Source organism: Marmota marmota, unplaced genomic scaffold (genome assembly GCF_001458135.2).
Source record: "Marmota marmota marmota unplaced genomic scaffold, marMar, whole genome shotgun sequence".
Lineage (NCBI taxonomy): Eukaryota > Metazoa > Chordata > Mammalia > Rodentia > Sciuridae > Marmota > Marmota marmota.
In genome coordinates this window covers 650,407-666,595 of record NW_026000082.1, presented here as the reverse complement: position 1 = coordinate 666,595, position 16,189 = coordinate 650,407, and the positions used below count along the sequence as shown (strand labels likewise).

Below are 16,189 nucleotides of genomic sequence, written 5' to 3'. Positions count from 1 at the left end.
CCCTGGCTTCAATCCCTGGTATGAAAAAAAAAAATCTTTATTTAAAATAAATACTTTGCTTATTTATTCCATTTATTATTTACTTGTGATCTGTGTCCTCTTAGTCCAAAAAGTAATCTCAATATGGAGCCTTTTTGTTGTTTTTGTTTTTCACCACTGAGCCTAGAACAGTGTCTCATATTGATTATGTGCTCGATAAATAACTGTTAATGGCTTAACAAATGAATAAATAATACATTTGCTCTCTGTGAACACCTAAATAGCCATAAATAACTCATAGGAAGTGATTATTTTATGATAGAATCTCATTAGTTATAATAAAAATTCAGAATACAGCCATTCTCTTAAAAGGGCTTACAGATTGAACTTGACTTTTTATGTCTCCATTCTACTCTATGATGCTTGATGCCAAAAACCCTCATGGGCAGCTCAGGTCTTATTAAGCTGTTAAATGTCAGGAATGTACTCAGAGCACAAACCCTCATGTAAGGGTCATCAAAATTCTGGTGTATATTTCCTTAATATTCTACTGTTAGCTTTAGCTCTGGTTTTAAACAGAATCCAGTTTCAAATGTTGCTGATTTCTAGCCCCTCGTGCAAAAACATAGGCTTTGACAAAACCTAATTTGTAGAAATGCTTGCCTTACCAAGTTTCCTGGAGCAGTAACAGTCAGAAAGAAATTCTGGCTCTGTGAAGGGCAGGAGTCTGTGGGTTCTTTGGAAAATTCTTGATCAAAGAAGGAGATGCCCTTCAGCAGGACTTGTAAGTTGGTAATTGTGGTTTTTATTTGTTTGTTTGTTTGGTACTGGGAATTGAACCAAGGAGTGTTTTATCACTGAGCCACATCCCCAGCCCTTTTTATTTTTTATTTTGAAACAGGATCTCACTAGTTGCCTAAGGCCTCACAAGTTGTTAAAGCCGGCCTTGAACTTGAGATCCTCCTGTCTCAACCTACTGAATCGATGGAAATTGGGCATATGCCACTGCACCAGGTGGTAACTGTGTTTTCTTAGGGCATCACATGAGAAAATCCCTGTTCTTAGAGATCATGCAGTGGTCATGTTTTAGGTAAATGCATCGTCCAATCTAAAAATTTACTTATTCTATCTCTATTTAAAAGTGAACCTGGAAGTAAACATTTCTTCAATTCTCTTATTTTTTCCATAATTAAAAATAAACTCTAATGCTGTTAGAGTACTTTATTTTTTTATTTTTAATTGGTGCATATTAAATATACAAAATAGTGAGTTTCATCGTGGCATACTTATATATACATAAAAGTATAACCAATTTCACTCCCAAATACCTCCCCTTGCTTCTCTTTTCCCTCCCCCTGTTTCCCTACCTCTACCCTAATGGTGTCCCTTCTATTTTCATGGAAATTAGTATAAAGGTTCCTCAAAAATCCAAAAATAGAACTGCCACATGATCCAACTATTGCACTCTATAGTATTTATCTAAAAGAATTAAGGTCAGCATACTTTAGAAATGCACGCATACTCTTGTTTATCACAGCACAATTCACGATAGCCCCATAATAGAATAAGCCTAGGTGTCCTTCAACAAATGCATGGATAAAGAAAATATGACATATATTCAATGGAGCTTTATTCAGCCATAAAGAAGAATGAAATTATGTTACCTGCAGGAAATTAGATGAAACTGGAGATCATAATTTTGAGCAAAATAAGTCAAATTCAGAATTTTGTGTTTTTTTTCATGTTAGCTCATTTTAAATCAAGAAATATTTTTGTTTTCCCATAAAGAGAATTGTCATGCTTTGTTTTCTTTTTTCTTTTCCTTTTTCTTTTTTTTTTTTTACATTCTGAAGAAACCCTTAAATTAAGAGGCCATTGACTATAAGTGTAGGTAGCTGCTAATAAAACAAAACAACATGTTGAATAAAGATGGTTTCAGACATCATGCATTGTGGGATTGAAAGATACAGGGAGAAGGGTAGGGGTCCTTATCATTTATGTGCTCATGTTTATTCTTTGGATATTAATTAAATGAGGTGTATTTAGTTAGACAAAAAAGATTGAAAATTATATTCTATCATCAGAGTTTAATCCCAAAGACTGAAAGCCTGTCTCTAAACACAAGTTCACCCTCCGAGTAGCTTGTTCTCTGAGACCTGCTACTATAAATTGATATGATCTGTTTAATCCCTTCATTGGAAGGATAAAGTGTATTTTCCATTCTTTATGATCTCTGAGTATTAGCTCTATTGTTTTTAGATCACAAAGGTGATAAGACCCTGAAAGTGGGTTCAGTCTCCTTAGGGGACATGGCTGGACCAGCCTCTCTGGGGTTAGATAATCTGGGATCTAGTCATAGCCATGTTCCTTTGTAATTATGTGACCTTGGAATTCCTCTGAGCCTCCTTTTCTTCATGGATAAATTAGAGACAATATAATGACACCAACCAACCACACAAGGTAAAACAACAGCAAATTCTTATGGAATTTTAACAGTCCGTGTCATCCATGTTTTTAATCCTTACCCCAACCCCACAAGGGCAATCTTACTATAGGATTATCCCTACTGTAGAAAATGCTTAATGGAAGTGCGCTGTGACTTAGCCAAAAGCATCCAGAAAATTAGGGGCTGAGCTAATTTGAATACATAAAATCTCACATCCTTCTTCCACCATGACAACCCCTTACAGGGTTATTTGATTTTTAACTTCCAAATTACTTTTTTCTGTAGATTGAGAGCCTGCACCTTGTTAATAATTTTCATTTCTCTGTGCTACTTACCAAACATCTGCCTTTGAAAGTGGCCTCAAGGATATGGTCCTCTCTCAGTTCTCAGCTGCTCTGAAGCATGCATATTTGCTATAGAAGCAAATTCTACCCTGGAGATCTGATCACATAATTCCATACTAATGTCTGCGTGAAGCTATGTCACTTTCTTGGAGCCTTTGTAACATATGTTAGCACCTAAGGTCACTAATGGGCAGAGAAATTAACAATTAAGTGGGAGCTAAGTGAAATATTTATAGGAGCTGGTGAAGGAACCATTACAAATGGGGTCACGTGCCTTGTGCCATTTACAATTCAGCCTTATTCCAGAGAGCAATTCATCTTGCCATATATCAAAAGGCTATGCTTCAAACATTTGTATAATGTTTTAATGGCCCTCAAAAGTGAATTCATCAACATGTTTTGAGAACCTACTATGTATCTAGCAACATGTTTGGGGCTAAAGAAGATTCATTTGTAACATTACAGTGAGTTAATAATTGTGTAGAGACATCTAAATGATACAGAACAAAACAAAAACTGGGAAAATATAGTAGCAATGTGTACCTTTGTTTTCCCAAAGGCTAATAAATGCCAAGCAAATAGAAAGGCCTTCAATATTTATTTATTGTTTTAAAGAAAAAGAATGTGCTGCCATCAAGCGAGAGTAGGGGACAATTTATTCTGACTGGGAGGCTTAGAAAAAGATCTCATGAGAGAAATGTTACTGGGTTTGGAGAATGAATAAGATTTTGACAGAAGAGAAGGACAAGGCTTGGAAGGCAGAAGCAGTGTGGACAAAAGGCAAGGAAGGGGCCTGGGGATATAGCTCAATTGGTAGAGTGCTTGCCTCACATGCACAAGGCCCTGGTTTCAAACCCCAGCACCACCAAAAAAAAAAAAGGCAAGGGAGCCTGTGAGTGCTGTCTTTGTCTGGGGGGGTCAAGGAGAGCTACAGCTACACATGGGCCTCACAGAAAGCCCACAGAGGAAGGTGAGGCTGTGATGGCAAACTGCAGCCCACAGGAAGACCTTCAGAGCCCCGAACAGGGTTCCCATTGTATTCTCTGGTTTTTGAAGAAGGGGGTAATTTATTAGCTTCTGTTTCTGGAAAATGATTCTGGGGATAGTGTGAAGAGTGGATTAGGAGATAAAACAGGAAATAAGATCAGCGTCAACTAAGAAGTATGTGTAGGAGACTACTGGAGTCCACAGTCAGCAAGAAATAATGAGGGCCTTGCTAAGGCAGTTGCTGAGGAAATGAGAGGATTGACTCTTAGGAAGTGTCCATGGGCCAGGTATGGGCATGGCTGTGATCCCAGTGCCTCTGGAGGCTATGATAGGAGGATCACAAGTTCAAAGCCAGCCTCAGCAACTTATCAAAGCCCTAAGCAACTTAGGGAGATGAGACCCTGTCTCAAAATAAAAAATAGAAAGGGCTGGGAATGTTGCTCAGTGGTTAAGTGCCCCTGGGTTCAATCCTTGGTACAAAAAAAAAAAAAAATTAAAAAGAATCCATGGAATGGTGGGGAGAATGAAAGATAGCTTCAAAGAAGAATCCATGGCTCTAGCCAGAGCTGCTTGAGAAAAGATAAGTACCAGGTTTTCTAGCAGGACTCGAGTTTCTGAGAAAGTCACCTTGTAGTTTCATGACCAGATCTGGCTGCAATACATAAATGGCATTTCCTAACCACTTTCAATATGACAAGAGCTACTTCTATTTTCAGGGCACAAATCTGTTTGATAAAATAAACTATTCAAAAGAAAACTCAGAATGTGCTCCAGTGGAGGCCATACCTTTTGCCCTCTGAAGTTTGAACTAAAAACAGCAGCCTAGAAATGACCATATCAGACACAGCGGAAGCATGTACAGAAGCAGTGCTTTACAGAGCGGTCTTGTGAGGTCTTTCTGAGCCTTGGGTATTTCTTCTAGAAGATACATGTTACCTCTCTCATTTTCTCTTTATTTTCCCTCCCCATGCCTTCGCTTTTAGAGGAAAAGTCCGGTAAGAAATAAGAAGTCCTCTCCATGTTTTGGCCAAACGTTATTAATTCTGTTCACTGTCACCATCTGCATATCTAATGACTGTGTTATATACCTAAACAAGTTTGAATTTGAAAACAAACCTTTTGAACCAGGACAAGATCTAATTACACCACCTGGGGAAAAAAAGGAAGTTGGTTGCTTAGTGATTTTGCAACCCTGTTATTAAGGGCCATAGGTAATTTTGTGAAGATTCACCTCTGTTTCAGTCACAGGCATGTGATCAAATAAATATTGTAGGTGCTACGGTTTCTTTATTGCAGCTTCCACTTGAATTAGTCAAACTACACATACATACCGTGAGTTAGGCAAACATTTTTTAAGTTGATTTTTTTTTGTTTAATGTACCACATGTAGCAACCTGAATGGTCCTGAAGCTGGCCTGGGAAAAGGGAGTTTTAGGGAGTCTTGAAGGTTTTTTGTTAACTTGTTTCTGTTTTAGTAAATCAAAATATCCCCTCCTGGAATTGTTAGAGACTGAGAAAGAGGATCTTTATAAAATGTAAATCATCTCCTGCATGTTACTTTTTAGTGCCAGTGGCTGATTTTTAATGGCAGCACAAATTTGTTATGAGGTACCTACATCTTTTTATGTTAGAAAAACGGAAAGATCTCAGGGTGGGAGGAGGGGCTTATGTTCTTTTCCTTGCCTGGTTTATTGGGAACATGTTCCCAAGATGCCATGACCACTACTGTAAAATGTAAAAATGTATTTTCATGTTAACAAACACCAAGAAGTGGTTGGTTGATTCTACCTAACTCACCTAAGTGGATACTGCAATAATTCTGTCACCTCTTAGCCTGCCGGTTGAACCAATCATGCCAGTCTCTACACCACATGCAGAATGCTGCACTTGAAGAAAGTCCCTGTGAAGGGGGCTGGAGAAATGGAAGGCACAAAAAGCATTGAGAAATGGGATTGAAATATTAAAATTTATCAAACTATGGGCCCACATCTTTTTTTTTTCCAAAAACTAAAACGAGCATCTATTGTTATAGTTACGATTTTGGTGATCACTAAGCGGAATGCCCACTTCTATGGTAACTGTCAACTATCTGTCACATGTTATGTGACAGTAAAACACGGCTGGTGTCCTTCAGTGACCTTTTGGTATATGTTGCCAATTTCATCTATTCTTCTTGATTCTGGATCACTCTTAGAATTAACCAAATTTGACCACTTCAAATTTGCCTGCTGTACTTTACAGATTCTCCATTCCTCATTGGTTTTACACCTGTTGTCCTTAAAGCAACTTTAGCAAGTACATCTTTTCATTCTCATCTGTGTGTCTTGACCTCAAGAATGGGTCTTGCCTTGTTTTTCTTCGGAAATATCTGTCTTGTTGATGTCTTGGACTCGTCACCTCTGAATGATATGTTGGTTAGTGGCAGGTTCTTTGTTTCATTTCCCACATGGAATTTCAGATCATCTAAAACATGATACAATAGGTGTTCTCTGTGATCAGACTTGTAATATATGGGGACAAGCTTAAATACAGACAAACAAGGACAATAGTGGCACCAATAGGAGCTTGCTGGATAGTTTGTTCCCACCCAAGTGCATTTGAAAACAAATAGTAATGTTTGCTGGGATCATAATAATAAACTTAATTCCAACATTCTAATTCTTTTCTAGAAAATTCTGTAACATGAATCCCTTAATTTTCTGTGACCAAACTGCATAAAAATGTTTGATGCTTTATATTTTATCACTCATTTTTCTCTGTTTCCCCAAAGCACTGAATTTAGCAAATGAAGATATTTCAAAATCTGAGGCTTGGTTATTTAGTGAATTTTTAAGCAAGAAAAATGATGTTTAGTTACTTATAAGTTTCTCAAAATACTTGCCCACCTTGGTTAAGACCAAGGTATCTCAGGGGCTGGGAGTGTAGCTTAGTGCTAGAGCACTTGTCTATCATGTGTGAAGCCCAGAGTTCCATCCCAGCACAGGACAAAAAACAAAAGAGGAAAAAATAAATGATTAAGGTAGCCTAATTAACTGAATTTAAATAAGTTTTGTTGTCCAAAAAAATAACAACCCTATGGCGTGGTAGAAGGACATTGTCGAAACAATATTTTCTTTTAGGGAAGAATATTCATATTTGAAAATTATATAAATTTTGAGATAAACATGTTCTAGCTAAAGGAAGATCTTCATTCTAGTGACCAAATGATAAGTTAGCTGTTTACCCACTCTAAAAATACAAAGAAAGGGTTATCTGGAGTTAATCATCAAAAAAAAGTGCAAAGGAACATAAAAATGATTCCCAGAAATTTCTCCAGAATATACCAGAAACCCAAGAGAATTGAACAACTAATGTTTAATTAGGAATGTAGGAAATCTGTTCAAAACACAAGTAGTCCAACTGCAAAGACTCTGAGCAATCAGGCATAGAGATGAAATAACAACAACAGAACTTATGAGAACTGATTATGTGAGATACAAATGCCTGCAATCAGGGACAAATTGGCCACCTGCAGAATCTTAACAACTGAATAGGTGTTTTATTTGGTTGTGCAGTTTAAAACAATTTTAGCCTACATTTGAAAACTAGAACATTTCAAATTTTAAAAAAAATTTTTGGATATTCATCTTCTCTGTAAAGATCTAACAGCAGCCAGGCATAGTAGCACATACCTGTGATCCCATCAACTCGGGAAGCTGAGGCAGGAAGATCACAAGTTTGAGAAAAACCCAGGCAATTTAGTAAGACCTTGCCTCAGAATAAAAGAGAGAGAGAGAGAGAGAGAGAGAGAGAGAGAGAGAGAGAGATGGAGCTCAGTGGTAGAGCATATGTCTCATAAGCACATGGCCCTAGATTCAATCTCTAGTACCATTAAAAAAAAGTAAATAAATAAATAATCAAAAATAAAAACAAAAATAAGACCTAAGAGCACTAGGCCCACATTTGCACATGGCAGACACCGGGTGCACCTGAATAGTGGCCAGTTCCCCAGGACTTCATGACCAGCCCTGCCTTGACACCCAGTACCATATGTTCCTCCCCCTCTAGGCATTTGAGTCTTTAAGTCTTGACCTAGATCCCTCAATTTTTAGAATAAATCAAGACCAAATGCTAAATTTATTTTCTTCTATCTTTGATGCAAATTCTGTATGTCAGTAGAACAAAAACAAAATGGTAAATGTTTTGAAATTCTTGAGAAATGACAGGGGAAAGGGTAAAATAGAAATTTTAACAAAGACCCCTCCCTCATGGCTAATAATAATTTGGCTCACCTTTTTGTCCAGCAGAGCTCTTCAGTGGTGATAATGTATGTAAAGTCCTTTCATTTTATTTCTGGAAACCCTTTTCTTTTGAGGATTTCAGCTATCCCTTAATTGTAGAACTTCTGCGTCTGCATGTTGTATGACTTATACACATGACTTTTGGATTCATGTTAATCAAACAGTGACCATGTGAATTTGAACATTCTAGTCTGATGAAAGAATTTGGAATGACAGTTTCCAAAATGCTATTTCTTAAGATGATCTTTTTCTAGGAAAATTATAAGTTTGAACTATTGATTTAAAATACAGGTTTTTATTTCATTAAAAATTAAGATACAACAATTTGAGTGGATCAATATGTTCAAAATTATTTCGAAAAGCTCTCTTATCATCTTACATTGATAATTTTCTTGTAGTTAAGATTCTGACTCTCTATGGTTGAGATCTGCATTTTATATCACATTACTTCTTATAATTCTATACTATGGGAACTGTGTCACTTTTAGTCATCTATTTTGAAAGTTTGTCATGAAATTCCCACATGTGATTTTTGGTGGTGGTGCTGGGAATCGAACCCAGGGCCTGATGCATGCAAGGCAAGCACTCTACCAACTGAGCTATATCCTCAGCCCCCACATGTGCTTCTTTATAAAAGAACTTTGGTCACTAAGGAATCTTCCTCTGAAATAGTGAATATTCCTCAAAACATGATATAGGTTAGTCGGTAAGTGATCTTATTTAAACTCAAATACACAATTGATAAATGACATTTTTTTCTAATTTTGCTTAAATCGCATTCATACAGACAGGTTTATGAGAAAAGTGGGATCAATAGGAAACAGTCCCTAGAAAATAGGGCAAATAATAAAGTCTAAATTGTTACAAGGAAAACTGACTAAAGTAAGTGTGTTTAAAGTCCTAGCCACTTATGAAACCGGTCTGAGAAATCACAGTTCCTGGATGTTAGCCTCAGTGATTCTCTGCTCTAGAAATCCTCCCACAAGGTCACACTTAAAATCATGAAAAGAACAGAACAGAAGATCTGAGATCTAAATTCTGCCTCTGGTTCTGCGGATTTACTAGCTGTGTGTCCTGGAACCTCCCTTTCCTCTCTGCATCATAAAAGCAGTGGATTAGATCCCCCTCGAGGCCTCCCAGATAAAAAGGCTACAGGCCTTTGTGTCCTGTCTGTTCTGAAAAGTAGCCAGCCTCCTCCTGTTGAGCAGCCTCCTGTACCTCTCTTTTGTTGCTCTTGACCTGAGTTGTCTGAGGCCAGGAGTGAATCTGGTGAATCCTGGATTAGCCCATATTCACATCCGCAAACTTCTGCACATCTCTCTCCCCTCCCACACCCTAGTCACTCATGTTACTGCAAAAAAGATCCTAAAGAGGGACAGTAATCAGAGGCTGTGGGGTAAATTGGTGGCAGCTACAGTCACGGTTGGAGGAAAGAGAGGTCATGTGTCTGCTTGTTTGTGTTTTCCAGACACGGTTGGGTCCACCCATGTTCTGTTGCTGAGCAGTTTCCCCTGTTCCTTCTGTGTTTATCAGGAGCTACTCATCTTCCCCATCACATGCCTACTCATGGGATGCCCACATCGCCAGGCCAAGGACAGATACTTAGCAAAAAATGGAAGGTCCTCAGAAGCACACATTCTAAATAGAACACTAGAAAGAAAAACGGAAGAAGAGGGCTCTCTACATTCCTCCTAATTTGTTTGGAAGCTCCCTTTTAGGCCCTAGTTATGGGAAATGCATCTGTGATGCTTGCTAACAACACCCAGTTGCACACAGGGAAACAGTCTTCCCTGCACTCTCTACTCTCTTAGACCTTCCTCTTCAAATAATCTGGAGAAAACTCCTTGTGGTAAGACATTAACACCATCAGTAAAGACTTTGTATGTTTCTGTCTTTTTCTTCCATGCACATAACTAAAGCTTGAACATCCCCATGAGCAAAGCTGTATCATACAACAGTCCCTCTGTAAGGTTCTGCAAAGCCTTCCATGGTTTAAACAAGCCCTAAACACAAAGCCTGCCTGTCTTTCTTTCTCTGGCCTGATTATTTGGGGTGTGTGTGTGGTGGCCATGTTGAAGTCTTGGATTATCCACGCCTGTTGACTGATCCATCATTCTCTGACTAGGTGTCTGTTCTCTATTCCTTTTTGCTGATCACAGAGGCGCAGCCCGGTAAGAACTCTCAACATTTTACCTTAAACATGTATAGAGAAAATTGCTGCCAAGGCAAGGTGGCCAGGTTGGTTTCCCATTAAATTTATGATAACTCAGTGTGAATGAGGCAGATGAATTAGGTTTACTGGTTGGAATCCTCTGATTTTCTAAGTGTCAAGGGCATGTTTTAGAATTATCAGAGCATGTTTCCATAACAGAATAAATCAATACTTGGGAATCCTAACTCCTAATGCTAAATTTTAAAAAATGTATTTGTATACATTGTGGTGTGCGTGCGTGTGTGTGTGTGTGTGTCTGTGTGTCTGTGTGTGTGTGTACATCTCCAAGGACTGCAGATTGGCCAGAAAGACCCATAGAAGTTGATAGTAATGTGATAATAAAGAATCACAAAACTATAAAGAAAGTAAAGAATCATTTTTAAGCCACATTGTTCTTAAGCCTGTGTTCAAAATATGTGCTTGGACTATAACTTACATCAACCACTATACACTAATACATACTTAGAATTTACATTTTGGGGTCAGACTTACTTTCAACTCAATACTCCTAGATTGTCAGATCATTCTAAATTTCATCACTGAAGACAATTCTGGCAGGGTAGATCAAGGGTAGTTCTCATTGGTCTAAGTGGAATCTCATTTTCCTCAAGTTAAAGAGCATGAAGAATGTAGAGCAATGACAAGAACCTGCTGTTTTTGAAATGACTCCCCTCCACCCTGTCTACCTAGCCAGTCACGTTAAAGAGGAAATAAAACTGAAATCAACACCCTGTGAAATATCCCTATGCCTGTGTCTGTTCAGCTAATTAGTTTGAGGCAAGTACCCTGCCCAGGTGATGCTGATGGTTTTCTGTTTACACTATACACCTGAGGTTAAACAAGGCATCTGTAGGGACTGCTCTATACATGTGAGTATTCCAACCCAGCAGTTGGGTGGTATATCAGATGAGGAAAGAGTGGGTTTCATTAATTAAAAAATAAAGAAAATGGATTCACAATATACATATAGATAAATCACTGAAAGGAGGAAAATATGTTCATATATTAAGAGGAGGTTTTAGGTCAATGGGCTTCTGTCCCAAGTGTGGTTTGTGTGGACACCCCAACCCTGTTGGAGATTTGTCATGGTGACAAGTGTGCTGGATCCAGCTCACAGTGGGACTTTCTTTTCCATTGCTATTGATTTGCTGCTGGTATTTCAAATACCTGTTCCTTTCCAAACAAACTTATTGTTTCTAATTTCCAACCATCAGGGTTTTCTTGCATATTTCTTCCATCTCTGGCTTGTCCTTAACTTATGATCATTCATTCATGAGAAGTATTTAATAAAAATGGTATAGGGACTGCTTCTCTAGTGCCTTTCAGTAATAACTGATGAATACAAAAGAAGCTTTCTACCTTTATTGTTTCTCGGATATTAACATTTTTAATAAAATGAATAGGACAGAGAGACCAAAGTACCTTCAGTCTGCCCCCTGGAATCTCCTAACAACTGGATATCAGTTCTCACAGAACTGGATTGGCCCTGTTCCCTCAATGCCAATTTATTGATCTTGTATTTGACTATCTAAACCTATTTAACTATTAAAACCTTATTTAATTCTCACTATCAAGAAGGTCCCTAACCCAGAAAAAAACATTTTTAGCCTCATTTAAACAATTTGTTCTCTAGTTGTTTGTCTACAGACCCTTATTACAAAAAAATGAAAAATAAAAATAAAAATAACCCTCATATCCAAATTCCCCTAATGACCTTAGCAGAATTAAATAAGCATATTTAAATTTTTTTTTTTTTGCTAATTATGCACTAATCTACTATCTGGCACATGTAGTAAGGGAAAACAAATTGCATTTTGGTCAAAACAAGTCATAAAATAATAATTGGATTGAGCCACTTGCCAGAAAACACCTAATAGATCTTTGTTCAGATTGAAACTGCTCCTCCATCCTAAATTGGTTCAAAAGAGAACAGAAAATTCTGATATGTCCTTAGGAAAAAGAAAAAGAAGCTTCTTATAGTTCTATTACAGAGGTGCTGGATCTTGTCCTAAGCTGTTAATGCTGTAGTCTGAGAGAAGAAAACAGATCTGTGACCACCAGGTCCAGCTTTCACCATAGATAGAAAATAGGGGAAAACGTGTTTGGTGGCAACTCACCAAGATGGTCCATGGTCCTAACCCTTTGCTTCCCCTGTCCTCAACTGTGTCCCTGGTATTCTCTTAAGTCAGGCCATGCCTAGTCATGCCCTACCCCATGATGTAACCCTACAGTGGTCCCATGGTTTGCATCCCACACAAAGAATCTTTCACAGCTTCTGTTTTTAATTCAAAAATTGTTCTCAATTCTTCTGTTTTCAGAATAAGTTTATGCCAAGACATTATAAAAGCTAGAAATGACCTGCTCCACAGTATTTCTGCCAAAACTATTTGCATTCCAATAGCATCATAATGTCTTGAGCTAAAGAAATAACTCAATCAGTAGATTGATGGGTCTAGTGGCAGGCATGTGGAAGAAATTGGAGAGGTGGAACTCCTTAGCTTCCTGAATTAAAAACCCTTCATTCAGTGGTAGAAGCCCCTAAGTTTCCCCCGCCCCTTTAACACTTGCCAATTTTTTTAATTGAATTAGTAGCTGATGACTGGTTCTACTAACACTTTGGAGATCCCACCTGACTAGGAGCAGTCAATATTCCTAAATACAGTCTAGAACTTTCAAATGTCAAACATATGTTAAACTTGGATTTACCCTCTTATCAGTTAGAGTTTAGGAGGGGTTTTGTTTTTAATGGACTATTCATTATTTGACTTTAATTTCTCAAATCTACCCAGGTAAGGGGTTTTTCTCAGTCAAAAGACTTAGGATTTACCTTCCCTTCCACACTACAATCTTCAAATAAAATGAAAAACTGATTTATGTGTGTGTCCACAAGTTCCAACTTAAGTACGGTTCCGAGAAAATTTTTATTTTTTCCTTCTGCATTTCTTTGAGTTCAGTTTAATTGCAATGACAGAAATAATACGTATTGTACATAACATATATGTGGTCGTAAGCCTTATAGTGTCTATTTCTAATTCTAGGGTGCAATTAAAAGGAACTTATCCAGTAAGTATATCATAGCTACCAGAAATAGAGTACAATTTGAAAGAAGGAATAGTTCCTTGGCTCTTGGAGCATATATACATTTGATTTATAAACTCTTGGGTTTGATTTTTAAAGCTTACTTTTTTGTTTTTGTTTTTTCCTTTTTTATTTTTTTTTTACATTTACAGCAAAGAATTCTTGTTATAATAGAGTGCTTCTCTGGGTTCTGAATAATTAATGTTTAAATTCAAAAATTTAATTTTTTTTGGAAAAACTTTGCTATTTTCTCCCTGTATTTGTCGACTATTGCTGAATTATTTAAGTTTAGAAATGAGTTTAATCAAGTGTGCATTTGCTAATCGGGGTGGGGAGAAGAGGAAGCCAGAAGGAACTAAAGGTAAATTCAACTTACCCATTCTTATGTTATTTGATATGAATATTTTAATCAACCAAAGTGATATGATATGGGTTATAATATACATAGGGCATGATTTTCCTCTGCTGCATACAACACATCCTAGGGAATTATAAATTCACGGTTCATAGTTAAGAGATAAAATATTTTCTTGGCATTTCAAGAAGAGAAGAGGCAGAAAATGCTGGATTCATTTACTATGTACATATGGCTGCTTTGTCATTCTTTTATGGTAATTGGGAAGCAGAACTGATCAAGGCAGCAGACATTCAAAGACTGGTATGCTATTCCACTGAGTGCTGGAGTGTACAAATCTTCTATTCCATGGCTTGTTTATGGTAATTCCTTGGTTAATGAGGTTTTACAAATGCCAGAGAAAATGCCACTACATGTGACAAATATATTTCTGTTGTGATGCCAGGGGAGAGGGTTTCTTTTGCAGAGTTTTCTTATTGAATTGTTTATTGATGGGACTTCAATCTCTAAGTGTTTCCAAACATAGTTCATTAGACACATCGGAAGGGAAGGGTAAAAACGTGCCTGAAAAGGTCTTTTGTCCCTGTGCATCAGGTGAAGAAGTGGCCAGGCCCCGGCGTTCCACACCAACTCCAGAACTTATAAGGTGAGCATGAAAGACATGAATTGTGTTTTATGTGAGGCCTCACGAACTCTTAACAATTAGGCAAATATCTTCTGGTCTAAACTCTTGGTTCCTGTTAATGAAGGGCATACCTACATGTACAAATTCATGCATCCGTAGCATGTTACCATTTCTCATAAGTGCAGCCCCAGGGAGACTTTTTAGGGAAATACTGTGCAGTTATCTAAAGTAACTCCCTATCAGAATGTGGTCCCTTCACTAATGAAAAGGCTAAAGGTCTATATAATAAGATCTTTTAGCTTCTGAAATGTTGATCTGAAATACGTTTATATGGCCGGCTCTATGAAGGAAAGTCTCTCAGGCTGTACACAGCTTCATGATGCAGCTCATCTGCCACAAACCAAAAGAATCCTCTGGTGTTTGATTTTAGCAGAACATTGCATTTCACAGTGTATTCTTTGGGTAAAATATTATACAGATGCTCATTGCTTTCCCAAAAGGCTGCTATTCTTTTTAATATCTTGATCCTTTTAGGACTTTTACTTTCCTCCCCAGCCCCTATCCTCTCCTCTCCATCCCTGTCCCTCATCACACACAGAGAACTCATTAGGACTCACAAGGTGTGGAGTAGAAATGGGGAAGATTGTGCAGCTGTGAGAGTCTAGAGTAGAAATTAGGAGAGAGTATATGTTGTGTTCCTCCTGTCCCACAAATAGTGTCAGCACTCTTCTTTTTTCTCTGATATGAACTGTGCTAGAGTATTAGGAGGTCATAATGAGTCCTTAACTGGGAGGGGGACAATGAAGTTAGAAGCTGAGCAACCCAGTTTCTTGTTCAAACACCCAATTTCTTGGGTGGCTTGTGATGTCACATCCCTATGCTCAACTTTTACCAATCATACATAGACTACCTTAGTTACAACCCAGAGATGTGGTAAAGACTCATAAAAATGGTTTTTTAGATATAAGGGCCAAAGGGTACTTTGCAATAAACTATTATCTCTAAATATTATCTCTTCTAGACACAGAAAATCATGATGCTTTGAAAAACCTTTTCTCCTTCAACTTATTTCCACTTGACCAGTACCCTGGCCCTCCACTGAGAACCAGAGATTTTATCTTTGACTAATACTCTTTTCCCATAATACATTTGACATCTTGATGTAATACTTTCTAGCCATAAAATAGCTTTGTATATACATTCTTGCACATATATATGCATAAGACTTTCTATGAACTTTCATAACTTTTACTATGAACAAGTTATTTTCATCACTAATCATTGGTTTCTTCTCCCCCCCATTTTTATCAAGAAAATATTTGAAAGCTTGTATATCTTTTTGAGCATTAATTTTTGAGCCCTCTCTTGTATTTTGCCTCAATGTACGTGATTTAGCAAAAAGCCTCCTGATGACACTGTGGCCCTTGCTCCCCTCTTTGGCCCACCATTAGAATCAGCGTTTGATGAACAGAAGACAGAAGGTAAGAAAAAACACTCTGCCTCTGTAGATTTGTTTCCTTTTTCATTAAATTATAACTTATCTAAAAAGATATGTATATTTTGAGGCATGTTTTTAATGTATCATCATATCTTCATAGTAAAGAAAAGTTCCAATCTTGGTTTATTTTCAAGAACAGGAGTTTAGTTTGCATATTTCTGTTATTTTAGGATGTGACATTTACTTCCAGAAATATCTAATAGCTAATAAGCTCATTCCTCGAATAAGGTTGGTAAAAATTAATGCAAATCTACACAAATCCTTATTGAGGAGTCAACACTCTGTGACCAAATGGCTGTCCTATGGGGTGTTAGCAGGAGCATGAATGGAGCCAGGCCTTCTGGGACTCATCACAGTCATTGTCACTGGCCTCTCTGCTGCATTT

General features: G+C 37.6%; 1 protein-coding gene across 25 annotated transcripts in view; it reads left to right on the top strand.

The window, feature by feature from the left end:
* The window catches only part of Sgip1 (SH3GL interacting endocytic adaptor 1), a 203,811-nt gene that overhangs the window by 121,054 nt on the left and 66,568 nt on the right, over window positions 1-16,189 (top strand). For 17 of the 25 annotated variants that reach the window (XM_048815181.1, XM_048815180.1, XM_048815190.1 and 14 more), the window contains 5 exons: window positions 4,740-4,751; window positions 10,196-10,207; window positions 13,287-13,311; window positions 14,276-14,327; window positions 15,702-15,787. In XM_048815181.1, the coding sequence (XP_048671138.1) occupies window positions 4,740-4,751; window positions 10,196-10,207; window positions 13,287-13,311; window positions 14,276-14,327; window positions 15,702-15,787 (187 nt within the window). The remainder of the gene's footprint in view (window positions 1-4,739; window positions 4,752-10,195; window positions 10,208-13,286; window positions 13,312-14,275; window positions 14,328-15,701; window positions 15,788-16,189) is intronic. The other 8 variants (XM_048815185.1, XM_048815186.1, XM_048815204.1 and 5 more) reach the window with 1 other exon arrangement.